The sequence below is a fragment of the Dendroctonus ponderosae genome, unplaced genomic scaffold (genome assembly GCF_020466585.1).
Source record: "Dendroctonus ponderosae isolate FM_Combo_2020 unplaced genomic scaffold, Dpon_F_20191213v2 Dpon_F_20191213_1, whole genome shotgun sequence".
NCBI classification, from domain to species: Eukaryota; Metazoa; Arthropoda; class Insecta; order Coleoptera; family Curculionidae; genus Dendroctonus; species Dendroctonus ponderosae.
Genome location: NW_026017110.1, coordinates 58,425,725 through 58,447,867, shown reverse-complemented (window position 1 = coordinate 58,447,867; position 22,143 = coordinate 58,425,725). Strand labels below are relative to the sequence as shown.

At 33.0% G+C, this 22,143-nt stretch overlaps 2 protein-coding genes and 1 long non-coding RNA gene across 6 annotated transcripts in view; 1 reads left to right on the top strand and 2 right to left on the bottom strand.

Moving 5' to 3' along the window:
- Positions 1-9,182, bottom strand: part of LOC109532910 — a 32,637-nt gene extending 23,455 nt beyond the window's left edge. The window contains exon 1 of the mRNA XM_048665307.1: positions 8,877-9,182. Coding sequence (XP_048521264.1) covers positions 8,877-8,928 — 52 coding nt within the window. The 5' untranslated portion in view covers positions 8,929-9,182. The remainder of the gene's footprint in view (positions 1-8,876) is intronic.
- Positions 1-22,143, top strand: part of LOC109532912 — a 100,108-nt gene that overhangs the window by 7,069 nt on the left and 70,896 nt on the right. The window lies entirely within an intron of this gene.
- Positions 12,965-22,143, bottom strand: part of LOC109532909 (Down syndrome cell adhesion molecule-like protein Dscam2) — an 86,333-nt gene continuing 77,154 nt past the window's right edge. For 2 of the 4 annotated variants that reach the window (XM_048665315.1, XM_019898046.2), the window contains exons 25-32: positions 21,682-21,861; positions 21,308-21,601; positions 18,290-18,446; positions 18,042-18,235; positions 15,945-16,148; positions 15,408-15,759; positions 13,869-14,018; positions 12,965-13,270 (exon numbers count right to left, since the gene is read on the bottom strand). In XM_048665315.1, coding sequence (XP_048521272.1) covers positions 15,413-15,759; positions 15,945-16,148; positions 18,042-18,235; positions 18,290-18,446; positions 21,308-21,601; positions 21,682-21,861 — 1,376 coding nt within the window. In that variant the 3' untranslated portion in view covers positions 12,965-13,270; positions 13,869-14,018; positions 15,408-15,412. Of the gene's footprint in view, positions 13,271-13,868; positions 14,019-15,303; positions 15,760-15,944; positions 16,149-18,041; positions 18,236-18,289; positions 18,447-21,307; positions 21,602-21,681; positions 21,862-22,143 lie in introns of those variants that run through there. The other 2 variants (XM_048665337.1, XM_048665321.1) reach the window with 2 other exon arrangements.

The following is a 22,143-nucleotide window of genomic DNA, read 5'->3' as shown; positions in this document are numbered from 1 at the left end:
CATGAATACAATTTTATTTTTTTATGTTTGGAATAGTATAAAGCAAACAACATCGTTGCCACTATTTGATTATATTTGGAGTGAAAATATTTGGGAATGCTGTATTGGTAAATACTGCTTTTTATTTTGGTAGCAACGGTGTTACATAAGTAAACTCACGAATAGTACCCAGAAAAGCATTCTGAAGGCTAGTTTGCTGGCTAAACGTGCGGGTGGATAGCCATTTAACACGATGACTATAATTGATCGGACTATTGATTACTTTCACTGTTGTCCACTTTCGTTTTTTTAAGGACTGCCTTCGTCCCAGTCGAGTGAGTATATTTGCATCGAATTTTAATTTAATACGATAAGTAACCCATTGACGAGTTACATTACAAACAGCATTACGAATACCGTTACACAACCAGAATATACAGAACCGGTTAAAAAGTAATAGAAATCGATATATTACTATTTTTATAGGTCATACAAACCATATTTCGCCTGTACAACATAGCCATTTATTATAAATTTTCCATTCTAAAGTATAATATAATTCTGCCTAGTTGAATTATACAACATCCTTTGTTGCGTGGTGCTCTAAATATATAAATGTCATCAATTGTGATCCTTTTTCACATCGCCAGTTGTTCGCCTTGCTTCATTTGCTGCTGGATCTTCAATAATGCATCACACTTTTGCAATTTTCAAATTATTTTGAAATGACAAGAAACTTTAAATGATGTTATTTTATATATTACGCACACACTGTATATATTATATATAAGGTTGTGATCAAATCTCCTAAAAGGAAAAAAAAATATATCAATGTTATGTTAACATATAAATTGAGAAACCAATAGGCTTTTATCTTGCAAATGAATATCTTCTGCTGAAATCGACATCTTCAAAAGGTGTAAACTATCTATTTCTCATCGTGTACAGACTTTCCATGATATAACACTGCAGTAAAGATCTTCTGATAATTGTTGCTTCACTGATCGATTAATTACATTAGTCTTCAGCATATAGGCGTTATTGATAGAACAGAATGAAATGAAATCATTGTTCTCGAATTTCATGCGGATTTGGTAATCAGGGTTCACTTTTCCCATTCCATTTCAGCCTATGAAATTGAAAGTGAGTTCGCACACTACTTACATAAATTATTAATAAAATGGGTGTCATGCGGTTTTTTTCATACGAATACGATTATAAATCAATTAATCTTTGTGCGCAAAAAGCAATTAGCATAAATATTGCCAGATTACATGCATCATGAAGATTCCTGTTTATTGATTATGTAAATATTTCTTCATTATTGTTATTTAGTACGCTAGCTTGACATATATCAACTTTAGCCAAAGGCTCTAAGGAGCGACAATGACTTCGCGGCAGTTGATTGATTATTCATGTTTAATTTGGTAAGTGAGATGAGCAAATTATGTAACTTCTGAAATTGAAAAGGTCACTCTCCTAGAACTTTGTATATGTCATGTGTGTACGAATAACAAACTGCCGGAGAAAGTATAAGGTATTGAATTTTTGAGATGTTTTACCGACATTTTGGCCTTGACCCATTGAACTAAGCCAAGGATAATTTCGTCTTGTTTGATCTTTGAAAGCAAATTCAATGAAAACTGCAATTGAAAAAGGATATTTTAATTCATTCTCGCGTAGATCATGGCTCTTTGCCTTTACAGTATATGCATTTACGAAATGATTACTCGGTTTAAATTCCTAAGTTGTTTCTCAGAAAGACCTTTAGACACTGACGTTATTAAATTTCTAAACCGTTATAATTCAATCTGCTCATCTACTAAATCATAATCAGTATTACTTTCACACTTTCATTTAAAGTATTAAATATTTATCATCGACCGACCTAAAGCTGCAAATTTCATTTTCGTTCATTGTTTTGTCAATGTTGAAGTACACTTGATTTCAAACTTTCCGTTTCCATTCGTCTATGCAATGAACGGCTCGGTAGTCTTAATTTACATGTAATAGCTACATATGGCTGCTAACCACTGAATTTGCATAAATAAACTGGTTCTAAATATCAGCATTCAAATGTTTATTGAATAGAAGGACTGGCCAGTTCGTTTAAATGACCGAGTTATGAGGACCATTTGAGGACATGAAGGAAAGAGGAATTGTTCTAAAGATTTGATTAATTAACTAATTTTTCAAAGTTCTTCCATGTTCTTAGATGTTGCGACATCTATATTTATCATCGCTGCTTTTGGAACAAGTTGTTTTAAATATCACTTGGAATTAGCTTCAGATGATAATGGTAGGCATTCGATAATTAATATCTTTGTAAATTTAAATATGCCCCGTGGTGATATGGGCTAGACATATGGTTTAAGCGATTTATATACGGAATTTCAGTCGATTAAGTGTTTAAGCAACATCCTGACCAGCCTAATTTATATCCAATTTAGTTTACGCAAAAGGCGTGTGCAATCACTTGATTTTAATATTTCCCACTTAAAATGAGGAACAGGAAGTCCACAAAGCCTAGTTATTTTTCCATTGGATTTTTGCTTAATACTGGTTTGACATTGTTAACAATTCTACCAGATTTAATAATCACTCACCTTGAATAAGAGTGTGTAAATTTTATGAACCTGTTGAAATATGCGGCTGAAAATGCCAGAAATGCACAATTATTTACCTTTTCAGATATGAATATAATGTTTATTGATGAGCAAGTATATTAGTATAGGGCTTGGCTTTCATTGGTATTTCGCATTATTTATTTAAACTATTTATTTTTTCGTAAATTATTGATGAGCAAGTTTATTGATGAGCAAGTACATTAGTATAGGGCTTGGCTTTCATTGGTATTTCGCATTATTTATTTAAACTATTTATTTTTTTCGTAAATTACCTTTTCGTGGGTGCACAATTTATTACTTTAATAATTAATTTACTTAGGTTTTAGAACCTTTCGCAAAACTCATGATTTTTCCTCAGGGATTACATTTAAGAATGCCAAATTTGCCAGATAACAATTAAATGTAGGCTTCAATGAGTAAACCTTTTATTGTTGCAAATCAAGTAATTTCATGTCATAGATTTATAGTCAAAAAGCACTACAGATTCAAAAAAACAAAACATCTAATAGGGTGGTTTCAATAATCGAAAAGCTTGTAAAGGAAAAAAAGTTATCTGATAAATTTGCGCGTTTCTCACCAGTGAGCCGCTGAAAAGTCGATGTTGCTTATCAATTTCATAATGCAATTCATATTTAATTAGAACTATTACCTCTAATAGGCACAGCCTTATAAAATTAACCATAATTGGATTACAAAAATGCTATTTGCTGATCTAATTAAAGATGTTGTCTGAACATTTAACTTTCCATAATCGTGCCTAAACTGCTATCTTTGTTGCATAATTGGTTTTGTCACGATTGTTCTAACGATTTAAACAAATTCTACTATGTTTCTAGAGTTAAGTGGCTTTTCATTCGAAAACCACGATTTGAAACGAATTCTTTTTTCTCCATCGTGACGTCCCAATGGTGAAATCTGCTAATTTAAATAAATAACAACTTTTGATATAACACGTTTCATAAAAGAAATCCCAGGAATCTTAAGTAATAGTTTTTGTTGCAAAATCGAGACAAAAAACGTTGATTAATAACAGCCTAAAATGCATTTCGGTCCTTAACAAAAACTCGAACTAGAGATGCATGTTTACCGGTCAAATTCGACATGGTCGTACATGACCACGATCTTTCATCAACTAAGCTAACGGTGCTCAAAGTAGAGCTATTTATCTTTTATGTAACGCTTGTCATGGTCCTTTGCTTCCAAATTGTTTCATAATTACTGTGGCTTCTGCGTGCATTCAATGGGAATTCTAAAAAGTGATTGGACTAGTTTTGAGTTATTTACATATACATATTTATATTCGATGAAAAAATCGACTGAAAAAGCTTATGAGTGAACAGACAATTATTTCAGGTCCTGAAAAGTCGTTACCATTTACGAGACGTATCCGGTTTGAAGGAACCAGAAGCAAATCACGGACAACTCGTGTTATATTGTTCTCAAATAATTCGATATGGAATATCTTACTGCTGGATTGCCTTCATTAGTGGGTTTTTCACTCTTTGTCCGTGACATTTAGTGGTTTTTGTAACGCCCTCTTTTACTTCATACTAACCAGCTTCTCCCCAATCAATGTTCGAAGCTGTCACCAGGAAATTGATGATTAAGCAGTCATATGGTATTTAATGATTTCACACTTTAAGGTTGAGTTTATTTTTAATTGCTTTCCTTGTGCTTATAGTTGATAACGCTCCTGTTATTCTGTCATTCCATTTAATTGATGTGTTTTTCTTCTTGTAAATATCTTCTTAAGCAGTTTGATTTTTTCATTTGAGTTGTTTCTCTTCTGTTTTCTCTCTTTTTGACTCTCTCAACCATAAAATTAATTATCTCTGGGATTGTTTGAATTTAGGCACTGTCTCATAAAACGCCTAACAATCGCACACTGCGTTGAATGGTCTCGCTAATGATAAATGAATGAAATCAACATCAAAATCGTCATCTTCTGCATGCATGAAAAGTGATCTTTCATATTTGATTTTTGGGCTCCTGTTTAATATCCTATAGCTGTTGTCTGATATGCGTATAACAACCTGAGTTGTATGCCATTGTCTATTGTTTCGTAATATGTATTGTTTGATCTTAATCATAATGATGAACTTTTGTCATTAAATAGCAACCTTTGCACATAAAATCCAAATACTTTATTATTCGTCAATGACATCGTATTTCATGAGAGCTGAATAGCCTTAGCAATTATACGACTTGGCGTAAATTAGCTGAAGATTAATTACCAAATTGGTAAAAATTACACCTTGCTGTGATTATCAAATGTGTTAGATTATTATCAATTGACATCGACTAATTATGTTTAATGGCATTTATTAATGGTTTAATTAGCAGGCTTTTTCAGATCTCGTCATCTCGTTTAGAGAATTTAGAAATCTCTTCACTGCCTTAATGAAAATCTAAACACAGAATAAAGACATTATCTTCTGACCTCAAACATTATCATATTATTTAAACTTCATATCTTCCCAGTGAAAGCAAAAAGTGTGGTACAATCTAATCTAATGTGTATCCTTCGTTCGTCAAATTTTTATGAACTTGATATAATTACGGTTATTCTTAAGAATGACCTGAATCGGTTCTAATGCTTTCATTTTCCAACCTTCTCATTAATGGTTAAATAATAATGATGTTTAAGGTCAATGCATGGTCGCAAAAATAACAATTCATAAAAAATAATTATCATTCACTGGTTAACGTTACATCTTGAGACAATCTCAAAATCACTTCAACATTTTTCAAAATTATTCTTCATACTTTTTTTATAAATTTGACAGTGAATTACAAAAAAAAACGAACGTTTATAGAACACAGATAAGGAACCAAAGTTATTAATTCGTACCAAAGTAATTTTTGTGTATAAGAAAGAGCAGATGTTGCTGCTTCATTTAAAATAATGGTCACGAAGTTTGAGGGCGAGTTCAACACATCATGACAGAAAAATTTAAAACCTTTTACCGCTTATTTTAGAATTTGCTGCAACACAAAAATTCTCAAAATTCTCATTTTGCCTTATGAGCTTGTATGAATTAGGTTTTATTCACCGTGTAGATGAAATTAACTGGCGAAATTAGCTGTTCTAATAAAACGATCAGTTGTGTGATTGATTTGACATAGAAAGATAGTTCAACAAAATTCAGCCAAGTATTGAAAGTGAAAATAGTCTACAGATTAAATTATTTTTTTATGATTTAACTAATATTCGTGTCCCATATCCCATATAATGGCGATGAAGTTTCACTCTAGTCATTTCGCAGCAATTTACGCTGTTTCAGTTCCAAGCATCACTTGGCTGATGTGTCTAATAACCTCGATTTTATGGCATTCTAATTACTTATAATATATTTGAGAAAATCGTATTAGGAAACACATAGAAACCGAAACCTGTGTCTATTACAAATAATTTTAATGAATCGCTGCATGTGTTAATTGATTTGCAGGAGTGTCGGTTTAGTAAGAATCATACAAGGACTGTTATGCATGTGGGCATAAACGCGTCGATTTTCCTAATAACCATCAGCTTTTCCTAATGATTAATTTAAGTGAATTATACTCGACCTGATCGCCAAAGTTTAAAAAAAATCTGTGCAATAAACAGATATCTACCTCTTGAGATTAGGCATTAACACCCTAGAAAGTATCCAGTTCAAATGCTAAAATTTGAATCCTTGGTATATAAATTCGAATTGAAATTCCCTAACTGCTTGTTCAGCTAGTGAAAACAAAATTTTATTGTATATAAACACAAGCGTCAGCTGGTGCGACTTTGATGAGAAATCCGGAACATGAAACGACGCTCATTTTCGTTTCATATTTCTTTAGGTCAGCGGTGGACTTTTGCTTTCAGACACGGTCGATTATCGAGTAATAATCGACAATAATAAGAGTAATAATATGTAACACGAGAGAAATTATTAATCCCGTTTATCCCTGGCTGCGAAACATATTATAGAAAGCAAGGCCAAGCATAGAACTATTTGTAAATTCTTTTTGCCATAATATGTCAAGGCCTTTACTATTGTATAGTACAACAAAGTTAAATGTTTTTACTCCTTTTAGGTTTAATCATTATTTTGTTTCGGGAAGTTAGAAAACTATTTTAGTTGAAATTTATTTTATCTTTGCTGGGAATTTTATCATTCAAACTTTCGTTCTTGTGATGCTTTTTTACTTCTACCTTTTAATTTTTTCCTGTTTATTAATTTTTTGAAAGTGAAAGAATGTAGTTGTTTTTATTAATAAGTGAAATGACCGTTGACCATTAAAATGTCTACTTAACGTTTTCCCTGCCTCAGCTCCCAACATCTTCAACCGCGATGTGGCGGCAAGCAAAATGTTAACTTTTGAGCATATTTCTCTCTATATAGTATATAGTGCCATCTACTATTTGTCAATCTTGTTGACTATGACTCTTGATTGATGAAATATTTGCTTTTTTTTTATTTACGAATATGATTCAAGCGCGATTCGATGCGCTAACTGATGTTGAAGCTTGAGAATATATTGCCTAAATAACAATAACAGGCTGAGAAGTGAAATTACCGATTTGCAATCGCAATAAAAGATTATTGTAGTAATAACCATAATTTAATCAATTAATGCAATGAATTACGGTTGGATTTAATCTTTTCTATACAAATAGCACACAATAAAAGCCACATCGAAGATATTGTCTGAAATTCCAAACTGCAATCTTTGTGACTTGTGCAAAATGTTTTGCTAAATTTCGCAACAGTTAAGTAATTTTACATGCCAAAATTTTGTTTTATATTAAATCGTTCACGTTGAATTAATAGTGGTACTTTTATTTGGTGAAATTAATATCTACTTTTGAAGTCTTTCTTGGTTTCTCCTGGTTGAACTTTAAATATTATGTTACTAACTATTATTAGTAAATACCACTTTACTAAAGTTTCACTTTTTTTCTTAAACACAATTTTTTTAATTTTCCTTTGTTTAGGTTTTTAGATTGGTTGCATATAAAACGTGCTATTTTCACGAAAATATTGCAAACCATTTCTGCTCTAATTCACAAGTTACTATTGGATAGCCTTGTATCGTTATTTGCGCAAAGATTTTGCATTTAGTATTTTTATCGTTTTTTTATCTTACTTCTGGGTTAGCTTGGGTTAAGCTAATAAAAAAAAATACAATAAGGTCATTTGTGGCATAAATTTCCCACGAAGAAATGTTCGAATGTTTACATAATAGTAATTCTATAGTATCGCGGTTCATCGTGTTCCATTGAGCAAACCAGCTAAATTAGTCCTCACGCCTGAACTTGAAACAAAAAAAAATAGACAAAGGCTGATATAACAATGAAGAATTATATAAGTTAGCCAACTAGTGTTAAGCAAAACATTGGGATTGTTGCTTACATAGAAGATTCACAGGTGAATTTTACCGCATTCTGTCTTGGGAATTATTGACTGGGTTTGCAAATTATGCAATTTGATGTTTCAGCAAGGTTTAATTTTTTATTGCAAACCTACTTATTTTTCATGTGTTTTTGCACAAAAGTACTACAGAAAACAAATGTACAGCTACAAAAAAATGTACAGGACAGGAAATTCTGTTAAAAATGCATTTATGGCAATAAATGCTATGACAGAGACCTCAAGTTCCTGAAAAGTGAAATCTGTGGAAACATAATGTAAACATAATTAAGAATGTTCCTCTTTAACACCTGCGACTAAAATGCACGTTCATCTGCAGCTCAAATGGTGCTGTTTGACTGCCACGATATCTTGCAAGTTCAAAAAAGGAAATTAATTTAAAAATTTTGACAGGATTAAAGGAGATTACCAAAATTCAAATGAAAAAGGACATTTGATTAAAAAACCGCCACATGAACGAAAGTAGGTAGAAAATATGGAATGAACAATTAAAATACAAAGTAAACCGAAAATTTGTAGTAGGTAATTAAATATTGAAGAATACTGGGTAATAAAAAATATTACTTAACTGATTTTTTTTCAAGCAGCAAAATCCAGGCAAATAAAATTTTATTTGTTAGTAACAGTATCTGTTTAATATTGTATTTGCATACGATTTGTTGCAAAACGGACAGCGATTTTGTGAATTACAGAAATCAAAACAAATGTGACCTAGTTACCTTATTATTCTGTTAGCATTGCATCGCTGAATGTATGCATGCTTAGCTATTAGTATTCTTACACATACATGAGAGATGCCCGCAAAGAGCGGCGAGGCTCAAAATTTTCAAGTCACTTAAGGATCTTGTGCGAATTAGGGACTTACCGAAAAGGGTAGCTGAAAGCAGGACCGCGGCAATGACGTATTTCGAAACCATTTTTCCACTAAGCACTTAATATCCAGGGAACACTGATCACACGCAGGAGCTAATGCACTTCACCCATGTAGAAATCGAAAAATTCTCCCCAAATGTGACAGCACAGAACGCGGTAATGCACTGACTGGGTAGCCGAAGGAATAAAAGTGGTTCTTTAATGATTAGTGAAATGTCCCAAGTGGGGAACCGCGAAGAGAAAACCCAGTGAAACCCCCCACTAAGAAGTATATTGGCGTCGAAGCTAAGACGCTAGTTGCTTATTGTCTAAAGATATTATTCCAACTAAGTGATAGTACTTTTATACAGGGTCATGCATGATATAACAAAATCCCAGCAGCTGACAAATCCCAACCTGCTTCCTAATAGTCGAAATTCCAGCTGAAGGCCCTTTATTAGAAAGTCCTGCGGTTCTCTCAATGGAATTGCTAATAATGGTGTTTTAATTACCAAAGTCATTAGCGCTATATGTTCTACGCTTTTCCATCTTTTTATTACATGAATGGGCCTAATTCGTGGAAATACCTAACAAGATATTATGATTAACTTTATTTATCACCAAAAATAAAAAAATCACCAGATTATTAAATGTATGAGCAGCACTATATAATTTCTGTTCAAATTGCTTTTTATAATAATTGCTGCAGCGATTTCTCACAGTACTAATGAAATTACTATTGACCTTTTATTGCTACGTAACGCATAATTTGTTAAGTGCAAAGTGAACCTTATTCGAGCAACTAGGTATAATTTATTTTGCAAGTACAGTTCGTTGAGAGCTCTAGGCGGTAGTTCTTTCTATGTAGTAACTCTGGGTGGGTCGTAATGCCCTTCTAATTTTTCTCACTGATCTACTTTTATTTATTATCCGAAGAATACTGGGTGATCACTTTGTGAGATCACTCGGACTTTTCTCCACGAGCTTTCGCTATCACATTAATCTAGAGCCGTTGTTATTTTCCCCACTGAATCCAAAATATTTTCATTGCTCAACGGAAATTGCTTAACACAATGTATTCTGGCATTGAAACATGCACTTAACGATCATGTTAGATCTTTGATAGTCCCAAGATTAAGATTAGATATTACAATAGGTTATTGTGAGCTGTTATACAGGGTATCCAGAAATGAGTGCGCACTACTGTATCTCTATCTGTATAACGGTTCATAACGTTCTACGACGTTATTTTTTTACGACATTTTCTATCTGTCTCGGCCGTTTTTTCTTCTAATATTTTTTTTTATTTGTCTCGAAACGTGCTTCGGAATTCTGTGTTCTTGTATTCTTTCTATATGCCATATGTTTATCAGTTGACTGTACATCTGATACAGAGTGCGTTTTTCGCTTGATTTATCTTACTGTCTCGTTTGTTATGCGTTCTGTTCTCGATTTTCCTGTCGCTCGACGCCAACAATTAATTTCGATTGCTTTTAAGCTTTTTTCTATTACCTTTCTGTTTATTTCAATGCGCATTATTTTAACTATTTTTAGTGGGGGTTTGGTTAGACAAGTCGTTAACGTTATTTGGGCTATTTTTCGTTCAACAGTTTAACTGAACCGAACCACAGAGAAAATGAATAGCTGTGACCCGCCCCGTACTTTGTCTGAATTTTTATTTAATTGCAAGGTTCACTTGATTAGGCAGTTTGTAGGACGTTATTTCCAACGGTTTGCTAGCATCTTCAGAGGAGTGTTCTCCAAGAGTCTTCTTGCTTGATTCGTGAAGCATCTTCAACACTCATCTGAATAATAGTAATTCAAAAACCCGCATGTTTTCAAGCAATTGCCATGAAAGGCTTTAGCGTTTCATCCTAATCCGATATTTTTTAGAGGCTACTTGCTCTTTAAAATAATCACTGAGCATTGGTGGTTTAATCTATTATTTGCTTGCATTATAGAAACTATTCGTTTTCCTCTTATTCTGAACTTAATTCTTCATCACAAAAAAAATAGATAAAGTCGTTCGAGCTCCCTGGAGCTTCTCAAGAGTTTCTCTTCATATATTGCTTTCAATTAATTACCTACATGCAAAGACTGGTTTAAGCCATTTTTTAAAAATTACACATTGATATGGATACGAGTATAAATTACCCTCTGTAGATTTTTTAAAAACAATCAATAAATATGTCTGCAAACGATTGTCATCGCTTTTTGCCGGTTATTTTTCATCCTTGTGTCTTTGACAGCATGGACATTTAATTCTTGCACTCCCTTCTTGGGAGTACTTTATAACTCTACAAAGGAGAACATGTTTTATGCTTGGTGTCAGATTACTACCTTTGGCACTAAATTTAATTTTAAACTAGATAAGCGAGCGGCTACAACGAGGCTTGAGGACGAATCTTTTGCTTGCTTTTCACTGGAATTTTCATAAATCATAAACTAGGGTGGGTAATGTACGGTACGACAATGTTACAAGCGATAATTAAGCATCTGGCATCTGAAACAGGAGGAATGTAAATTGATTGTATGTTTAAAAAGCAATTAGATTTCGGGCTGTAATAGTAACGAATAATTATCTTATTCTTCAGGCTTCGAATTATCTTTAGCAACTATTAGGGTCTGGTCAGAAGTCGGGATTAAGTCCGAAGGCGAGTTGAACTAATAAATAGCATTTCAAAGCTACTTTTAAATGTTGCCTTGCTTCAATGGCAATTTAGGAATTCGATAGTTGACGAATATTTTTTGAAAATATTACATCTATAATAAATTTAATTTTCGAAAGCTTTAGATTATTTGCAATATCAACGACGAAGAACCATGTACAATTTTTTCTTTGGATATTTGGACTGCACTTAATAAATTCCTATGAGCTATTAGAAAGCAATCAACGCATTCTATTTGAGAAACTTTAATATAGTTTGGAAGTAATGGGGGAAGCAAATAAAAAATATTGCATATTAAGTGAGCTTTCTGATGTGGCAATAATCCTGTACTTGAAAGAAAACAAGCAGTTGAATTTTTGGACATTAAGGTCGTCTGATTGCTTAACAGAGCATTAAACAATACCTTCTCTTGGGCAGTCAGCGATTGCATGATTACCAACAAGACTTATGGGTCCATTAACCAAATTTGTGTTATTTCTGGTATCATGCCGATTTATTTTGCATGCCCACTGTAAGCGTAATGAGCTCCCATAAGAGATAAGATTATTCTTGGTGCAAGGACGCAATGGACAATGGTTTACCTTCGCGGCTAATGTTTTCCAAAAAGGAGAATAATGCTTAGTGACCAAAATGGTTACTGCTCGAATTTGTTTTGCATTTTCCACCAACGCCACCTCCATTGCCGGATTAAGAGACTTATGAATGAAGTTAGATTATTAGATAAGACCTGAGAAACCTGACGAAAGCATTATCGGTCTTGAAACACACGCCGAAAAGGGTTGGACAGCCATATGAGTTAAATATTCTTTCGTTTTAGTATATTGTTCACATTTGAAGGTTAATTGACCTCGAGTAGATCCGTTTCCGTTTCTTTTTCAACGGACATCTTGGGGGTTATCTACACTACTGTAGTTCCTGCGTTTTTTGATCTTCAGATTGATGCACTCGCATTAACATCGAGGTTTTATTGCCGCAATTTTACTCGTTGCAAAATTTGTATTGGAAAATATTTCGATACGTTTTCAGGTTTAGGTGCTTGGTTTTTTACACATTTTCTTCAACTTGAAGAAGGTTTTCTGTTGATCAACCTTCATTTCCTATCCCATTGGAAAATGTGCTTTTTCAGTATTTACCATTTGGTATAACTCCTGAACTGACTTTCAAATTTTTGGTCGCTTGTTTTTTTTTGTGAACGGATAAATATATGTTCAATGATTGTTCGTCTCTGCAATAATGCCAATTTACTTCTGCCTTACTCACTATTCAGCTGTATTTTTTCACCATAATGGTCCGCATTGTACGTAGGTGAGATTGTTTTTATAATCCAGCAACATACTTATTTAGGATTAAGTGAATACGATTTTGTTGAACTATAAAGTGATTGTTGACTGTGTGCACGTGGGAATAAGAGTAGGATAATAAAACCCAATGGCGTATTTAATTTGCATTACTTTATTAGATCCGTTTATTTAAACATTATACAGTACACTTAACATTCAAGTTGCTGGAACACGGTTTGAACATTGCCTCAATATTTGGAGGAAATTGAGTGGAGAAGCGAGGATTCAACATTTAGAATTTTCTTGGCATGACGAAATATTATAACAGTCACTTACTTCGTAAGTTTAAGTACGTTTTTAAATTTAAAATAAATAAAAAATTCCTGGTCTGCTGAAAGCCATCATTCTAAACGAGCATGGTGAACTGTTTCCTTTCTTCTTCTCGCCTTTCATGGTACCTGATAATGAAAAAAAGATCCAAAGTTGATTGCTTTATATTCAAATCAGCCAATTGAAGAGGAAGCTTGCATTGTTCTCCAAACTATCGAATCTATATTGTCGGATCTTTCCTTGTCGTATACATTGGTGAAATAATAGAAAGCTAGCAATTTTTTATTGGAACGTTTCAAGCAATTTGATTAATTTAGCAAATTGATTTCTTAAAATAACGTGCATAACACAAAAACCGCTGAAAAATTCGATGTTCTCTAAAATAATTTTGTAACAATAATTCGATGCAAACACGGAGAAGGATTTTTGGAAAATTTAGCACATGATTCAATAGAAGTTTTATAAAATAAGTTCATATTGCACCACATTTCTAGTTATTGGTACCAAGCATTGTAATAGCAGTTCGTTCTCTAACATATGTGAAGAACTTTAGAAAGTGATACTTGGAGTAAATGAATTTTATTACAAGAAATTTGTTTAGCAAGCAAAATTATTTTGTTTTAGATTATGTCTTAGAGATACTATAAATGCTCCAACTGCCGGTCAAAATATCAAAACAAATGGTCATCCTGGTATATACGGACATTTACAAATCAATGTACTCACCTACTTAATATATCGTTGAGTTCTGATGAAATAATCTCTGCAAGTTTCAAGTCTCTATCACACTCGGCTTCGCTTAATTCTCTACTATCTGAAAAGCATATTGGTGGCTTAATTTGAGCCTCATCGGTAAAAATATAATCATCCTCTGAACTGAAAGTTAAACAGAAAATCTGAGAATAATCACATAGCTTTAATTGGTCCGTAACAACAAAAATTTGTACATGCCATTAAATAGAGATGAAGGTCGAATCAAAGCAATACCTATTGAAAATAATTAGGAGAGTTTTACATAACATTACATTTCATGCATGTTGAAAAGTGTAAAGGTTACAAAGGACCTCCTAGTGTGAGGGCAATGTCAGTTAGGATGTCCATTCAAATAGGCAGTATTTGGTACAACGTGATTCTATCCTTGCCTCAAGCATACTCCCATTATTATTTTATCAATCTCCAACATTTGCCATTCTTTTCACACAATACCTGTATTGTATTTTTTTGTTGTTGAGCCAATGTGACTGCGATTTTTTGTCGCATTATAGAATAACTTATGTGTACTACACCTTGATATGTTATATAACCGAATATAGCTCGCAAATTTTATACTCCCTCTACTTTGGCGTGTTCCTTTCACCTCGTTTACACACACTTGTTTAAATGTTTTATAGCACTTAGGCTGGTTAATGCTTACAGTTTACTTCAACCTATATCAATCGGGCATTCGTTACGTTCTTAATACAGACCTCATAAAAGTGAACTACTTAATTTTATTAGATAACTGTAGGTAAACGATTCTTAAATAACATGCCTATTCTTGCGTTTCAAGAAGGAGAAGTTTTAAGGAAGTATCTGGTGCCATATGGAGGTACCGTCAATAATGCGTAAAGTAGCATATTCTAAGGGCAAAGAAGGAGCTATTTTCATAGCAGCATTCAGTCGCCGACTATGTAATGTAATGAATTTCTTAAGCATGAAAAGAAATGAAACCTTTTGGGAACCAAACAAGGTTCGGCTTTCAACTAAGGTTGGGTTAACCCAAGTCGTGCTTTATTTAATGAAATTCCATAAATTTCGTTTCCTGTTCACAAACGCCCGGTTGAATTTCCAACAGGATACTAGCAGCGAACTCTTTAGACGCTTGTGTTCAATTTTCATCATCAAATGTTTTCTAAGAGCAAAATATTCTAAATTATCGCAAATTTCACTTGAAGTCATTGACGCTTGAATTGAATATTAACGAGTCAGTTTTGCATGTTTGCCTTTTTAATTTTAAACTTTTTGGTTCCCTATCTAGAAGTTCTCACTTGCTGTTTTAAAATAATATTCAATTACTTCTGACTATCTAAGATTCGTTCTATACTACCAAAGATGCATGCCGAGATACGATATGCTAAAAGTCATGCGGTCATCAACCTGGACTTGAGGAAAACATTTCATGCAAATAATGAAACAGCATATATTACTATTTTGAGAATTTTCCATAAAAGAGACATCTCAAGCAATTGACGGTAAAATGAATTAAGGGATCAACATTCAATATACCTTGGCTACCTGCTACTACTTGCGGTCCTGTAGTGCCTCTTCGGTCCCATCAGTCTAGGAGTTTGTCTTCGTGCCGCCAAGGGCGAAATGTCGTTGGACTCAGTACTAGAATCTCTATCTTTGTTTCGATATAAATCGGCTACTAGTAGAGTTTCATAGCCGGTATAGCCTACACCACAGTGTCTTTCCACATGCTCTCTTTTCCTTGGCGGCCTGTAGCTAGAGCTTGTTGACATAGCGGCAGCTCCACATTGTCCTGAGCCGCTAGTGTCTTCAGAGTCAGTATCTTCGTGGTGGTCACGATGTACTTGCGTGCGATAGAGAATATGAGTGGATTGAGGTAGTAAAGCGGCTGAAAAACAGCATTCTCAAATAAATAACTGGTTCAGCCGAAATATTACTGTTATGTAGTATATTGGGAAATATGAACACATTATCTGATCGTGCTTTTGTATTGAATTTTGTATGTGGTGTATTATGGATAATTCCGAGCAAACGGCTACGTTTTCGTAAATTTTAATTACATTATCTACTTACAGTCGTTGTTATAATAGTGCTGGTTCTTGTGCCAAGTCCCTTTTCCAGGTTGAGCTTTAGGAATAATAATTTTAGAATGTTCCCCATCTTCTATATGGCTGAATGTTTTAAATTGCATCGTATAATCTACGGGAGTTTTAACAGAATGACTGTTATTAGATGCTGGTACTACAAATGTGGCGTATGGTGAAATCTCATAGTTTCCTTAAATTAAACGAAATTTCAAACAAAACCTGTTAACAAAAGAGCAGAACTAAAACACTTTTTGTTGTAAGTTGATTTAAAAAGAAAAAAAAGTCAAATGCAAAGTAAATTATAATCAAACTTTCAACTGAGACTTATCAACCAGTATGCGCTTTTAATCTAAGGCAATTAATATGGGTAAATATATATATCACTACAAATTAATTGCCAGTGGTAATTGAGGATTATGGACACATGCGAAACGGGGACAAGGTCATGAACTAAGTTTTTGTTCTGGAAATAAATCCACTAAAGCGCAAAATGTCCTTATAATCTACAGGTTGAAGGTTTCCTTCGTTTACCAGAGACTTCTCTATGACAATGCTTGCGCATTTCCCAATAGTAAAACAAATTCACTCGAGTAAAAATCGCCATAAAAACTTAAATGTTTTCGACTGTTTCGGAACTTCGGCATAGTTTGTGGTCAATGTGTAAATGGGTCCTTACAAAACAACCGTATAAAATCAAAAATAATTAGCATTAACCTTGCTCATTTTTCGGAATATAATTAAATATGTTATAAAAAAGGACATCAGTATAGGTATTGCGCTTTTCAGCATTTGTTGAAGGTCACGAATACTGTAGTAAGATACAAGTAGGTTATATCTCTGTACATTAATTTACACGACTTACTAAGTATTTTAGTCATCCTTATTGCTATTAAAACACTTTCCCAACAAACATTTTATGCGCCAACTGTAAAAATTTTAAAATGTTCTTGAATCTTTCTGTTCGAATCCCTCAATTTATTTGTTTTCAAACATTTTTTGAATTTTAGACATTTTACCCAATTTTGGGAATTTGAAAACAATTTTCCTAGGCGGCATGGCATGACGTTCAAAATCAATATTTTATTCTGATGATGGTGTCTAGAATGGTGCTTCTTGGCTTTGTATCTTTTCCGTTTAATAATTTTCCAAACCGTTACTGCTTTTCGTTAATTTCCCTGACATTTCTATTCTAATTTTATAAACACATAACAGTTACCTAAGCCATTGCACTAAACTGCCTGTCTCGTTTTCTATTTAATAATAGATAAAAATATTATTTTACGTCAAGCGATTCAATTAACATTCTTATTGTTTGTTTATACTCTAATACTTGTTGCAGTAATTACTCGATTTACCCAAATTTCACTTAAATGTGGTAACTTTTAATTCTTTCAAATTCTACATAACACTTTGATTGGCTTATATAACGCGTTCTGAAATTAGCTCCAAATATAACTGGGGTTATCCAATTTTGGCCTGATTTACTTGGCTGGGGTAAGAGTTTGTATCATCTATTTGATAGTTGAGATAAAATATTGTTCAGTTCATTTTCTTCTTGATTAAATGCAACCAGTTGAATTTCAAGACTAGTTTGCAAAATACAATATTATTCATAAAATATGGTCTTGGCGCACTTTCGTCACATCAATATTAAGCATTATTCGACAATGAAGCCTTTACTTAGCGCAAATTATTTCGGCAGACAATTTGTAATATGCTTTATTCGGATGACCGACAAGTAGCTTAGCAATTTAGCTAAATTAACCAAACATAAATATTGTAATATAAATACAATAGGCCGATTTTCCCAAAAACTGTTTATCATTATTCATTGCTTAAGTGCGGATTGGCAATAGAAAAATATGCAGCAATGAATCTCAATTATTCAGTTAGATTGGCTTGATATAAAAGTGTTGTATCACAACAACACATTCACTTTAAAGTTCAATTACACTGAATCTGATTAGCAAATATCAACAAAATTTCAGAGATCGATTGAATTTTATCGGCTAAGAAAAATGTTTAAATCAATTTAATTAAGTACGGAAAAGTTTTAAATTAATCTAGTTATTTTGAATTGTACCTGCCATATCACTCTCAGTGATTTTATCGCAACTTTTAACTGGGGAGGATAGATAAATTTGTTGCATATTATTCCTGTTTTCTCGTTCAACCAATTTTTCCTGTCTATTTCTCTGTCGTCTTTCATTAGCGGTTTGAGTCTCCATTTCGCTGTTTTCACATTCCACTTCAGATTGTTCGTGATTATTAGTCGTTCTGTCAAGTTCGCTTCTTTTATCACCAATGTGGGTTTTATTTATTGCCACTTACCTCTTTCTTCGGTACGCAATCAGGAGGCAGAAAGCGACAATAAAAACTAGAACCAATAAAATAGACGCGGGTATCACGAATACTGTTTCATTCCAAAAACTGCCTTCTTCAAATTTTTTTGATTCTTCAGACATTTTAGGGAGCATCGGAACACGACCTGAAATAAAGCGATTTTTTGAAAAGTCGCATTCAATCCTTGACATTTTCAATACCAGAAGTGTAACAAAGAGCTGTTGAAGAATAACTGGGCGGTGTTTTTCATAAACATGTAGTATTTAATGACAAGAACTTATTTCGGTTATGCGGAAGAAGAATTCGAAAACTGGATTTCGTAATTTAATTGTTCAATAAAAGCAGCTTCCTCCTTGTGAGAGCCAATCCATTCAACATGCATTAAAATCTTTATAACATAAATTTAGCACATGATTACAAGCCAGATATGCCAAGGGCGGAACAGGTACTCTTAAATCAATCAGATAAAAAAGTAGTAATCCGTTTAAAACGAATTGAATTATATGTCAACATGCCTGTTTAATTTCGTCAGGTCGCTTGGACTTTGAAGACACATATTTTTACTATAAAGACAATAATTTAGATAATTATTGCTTATGTATTTATTCAATGTTGACATTTGATAGCTAATAATGGTAATGATAGAAAAGGAATTCTATAAATATGGATATAAGTTTTTAAGAGAATGAGATTCTATTTTCAGAATATAATTTCAAAATTACGCGCTTTAAAAGAACATAAAGCAAAACTCTGCAATGCAGTAAAAAAATTATAATTTTTGTAGCAAGTTGTGTCTCTTAAACTTCTGCACATCCGCTGTGGAATATCCTTAATAGAAAAAGCGTAAATAAAGCAAACAGCTTTCGTTATTAAGTTAACCCACAAAGCCATTTGTGGTCAAAATTATTAGTCAACAAATGAAAAAAGGCATTTAAATCCTGTAACAATTTTCCCACGACATATCAAATTTTGTTTTTTTTCTGTCTCCTCGCTACGAATTTTTCATGACTAAGCAGTTTGCTAATTTGTTATATTGAATATTACATTGTTTCCGTTATAAATTAAATAAATTTAGTGTTAAATTGCAAGTTTTCCAGTGAGAACAAATTATCACCACAAAATTCGATAATATTAGGAGAGTTCTACGTATTTGTTAAACACCGTTTGGAAATAACGAATTATTTAATAGCAATCCGAATATTGTGCAAACGAATCCATCTATTTATTTCTGGTTGGAGTATAATTGGTAGCTTCTATGGATAATCGGTTATATTACAAACTATGCGGCCTTATATAACGCTAATTGATGTTAGAGTGTTTATACTGTACTTTGTTATTTTGTTTTTATCTGACTGTTGGTTATAAAGTAATTGAAAATAATTGATTTAATAATTAGTGAAACATTTGGGCAGTTCTGTGCAAATAAGTTGCGATTTACTGAAAACTGCAATTAATTGGTCAGTTGTTTACTTTCTGGGAATTTTCAGAATGTTTAAAGCTTGACTTTTTCTTTAAGCATTGCTTAATTAATAAGAACTGGAGTATTTCTCTTTTTAAAAAAGTACTGTACTTAGCGAGAACAACTTGAACTTAAGCTTATGTGATGGAATTATTTTTGCTGAAACTCAACGTTTTCTAAATACCTAGCTATTTTCTAATTAATTTTTTTAAATCCAATATAGTTGCAGTTGTTTTTGGTTTTATTAGAAATTTGTTTTACGCAAATCTCAGTGTTGTCTCTTGCGGTTTAAAGACAAAACAAATTTGAAAAAATCTGTGAAACATTGGGAAAGTTCTTACTAAATAAGTGAACTTTACTTTGCCGCTATCTTATGAAAATTGCGATGATCATTGGGGGGCGTTCAGGTAATTGTAGGGAACTCTAGATGTTGAACATGTAATTGGAAATAAATGATTATTATCAATAAATCAGCGATATTTAAGATTTGATTTTAAAACTATCCTCAATTGTTGGTTATCAGGTTTGTTTTATACACGCAACGAGGAATATTCAGCAACTAATTATATTTATTATTTGTTTTTAACGGGCGGTTGGAAAATAGTGAATTGGGACACACCCTGGACAAGCGAGCAACCGCCGTACGATTAAAATCGCTCTAAAAAATCAGGTGTTTCCAATCTCTCGGTATTAACTTCTCGGCACCTCAAGGTAATCATTTACTCCATATAACGACCTTGCCAATTTCACGTTTGCTCTTGTACATATATAAATGCTCAGACAAAACAAATTAAGTAACCACTCTTTGCCTGATATCGATATCGTACTTTTCAAACGTTTCGCGATCAATATACGTGATAGGAAGGAAAATTGCTTAATGTGGAGCAATTTGGAAAGTCTAAAGGTGGTCTTACACGTTTATTGCAGCCTTCAATTTCGATCTAGAGGTCTGCATTTGAATGTGTTTGATATACAAGGGAATAATATAGTTTTGTTTAAAAACAGGTTTTCAAAAATATCCAATCAAGGTGTTGTTTAACCAAAATCAACTTTGACCATTTGCTTCAGCCAATGATCAAAGTAATTTGAATCCAATGGGACCTCTACTAAATAAACCAGCTGTTGATCCCATGAGGCCAAGAGTGAACGCTTAAGCGATAGACTAAGAACGAGTTGTGCTTTTATTGCTCAATATTTCGTTGCCATTTAATGACTTCTTCAGGGTATATTACAAGTCATAAGGAAACAAGGATTTATGCATTCGATATAATATACAAGTACAGGCCGCCAACAATAGTTTTTTGTTCGTTTTTCTTATGTCATCGATAGCTTATGCCAGATAATTATATAAATATGTTGCAAAATGTAATTGCAAGCTCCAAATGGCGTTTTTAATTTGGTTTTAAACATTTGCATCTGCTATTTATGCGTTTGGAGCCATTTAAACCAAGCAATTTTAACTGGTTTTTCCTTTAACACCCAGGAATGTTTTGCGGTATTTTAGAGGCATGAACATATTTGAGATGAAAAATATTTAAAATACTTACTTCCATCAATAGACAAAGTAGCAACATTGAAAAATCCCCGAACCACTCCAGCATCATTTTCAGCAATCACTCTAATTTGGTACCAAGTGCCAGGCATCAAGTCATGAATAACAATTTCGTTTTCTTTAATATTCTCAGCTATCAAGTGCCATTTGTCTATACTGTAAGTTTTGTAGTCCACTGAAAATTTCGAAATTGTGCATCCTCCATTTGGCCAATTCTTCAAATTCGCTGTAATCATCGAAGAGTTCGCTGCGAAGATTTGGTCCTCTTTTGGCAACAATGGAGGACCACCTGTTATGCAAAATGTTAACTTGATTTTGGAAAAAGTAGGAATTTTTGAGAAGGAAAGTAGGAGCTTTCGAAATCAGTACCTTTGGTATGAGTACTTAAAATTGCACTGGAAGTGCCTCTTCCTACCCGGGTTTGTGCTGCCACATATAGATAGAATGAGGTACCACATTTTAAATTTTCAATAGCATATTGCAATACTTCAGGAGAAACGTCTATTCTTACCCAGTCGGTTTTTTCATCTTTTATATTCAAAATGTACCCTGGAACAACAGAACGACATTCGTAAATTATGAGTTCAGAAAAAAATAATTTAAATTAAAAATAACTGCATTAAATTCAAAATTACTGCACGACCTCTATGTCAACTTTTGTGGGAATGTTAAACTATAAGTAATTATACTTTAAAGAAATTGAAATCACCAACTGCTTAAAATTATTTAAAAAATCTAGCGTTCTTATTATAAGACAAAAAGTTAGTGAACAAGAACGTTAATCCAAGCAAACGCAAAAAATGTATTAATAATTTCTCAATTTTATATATA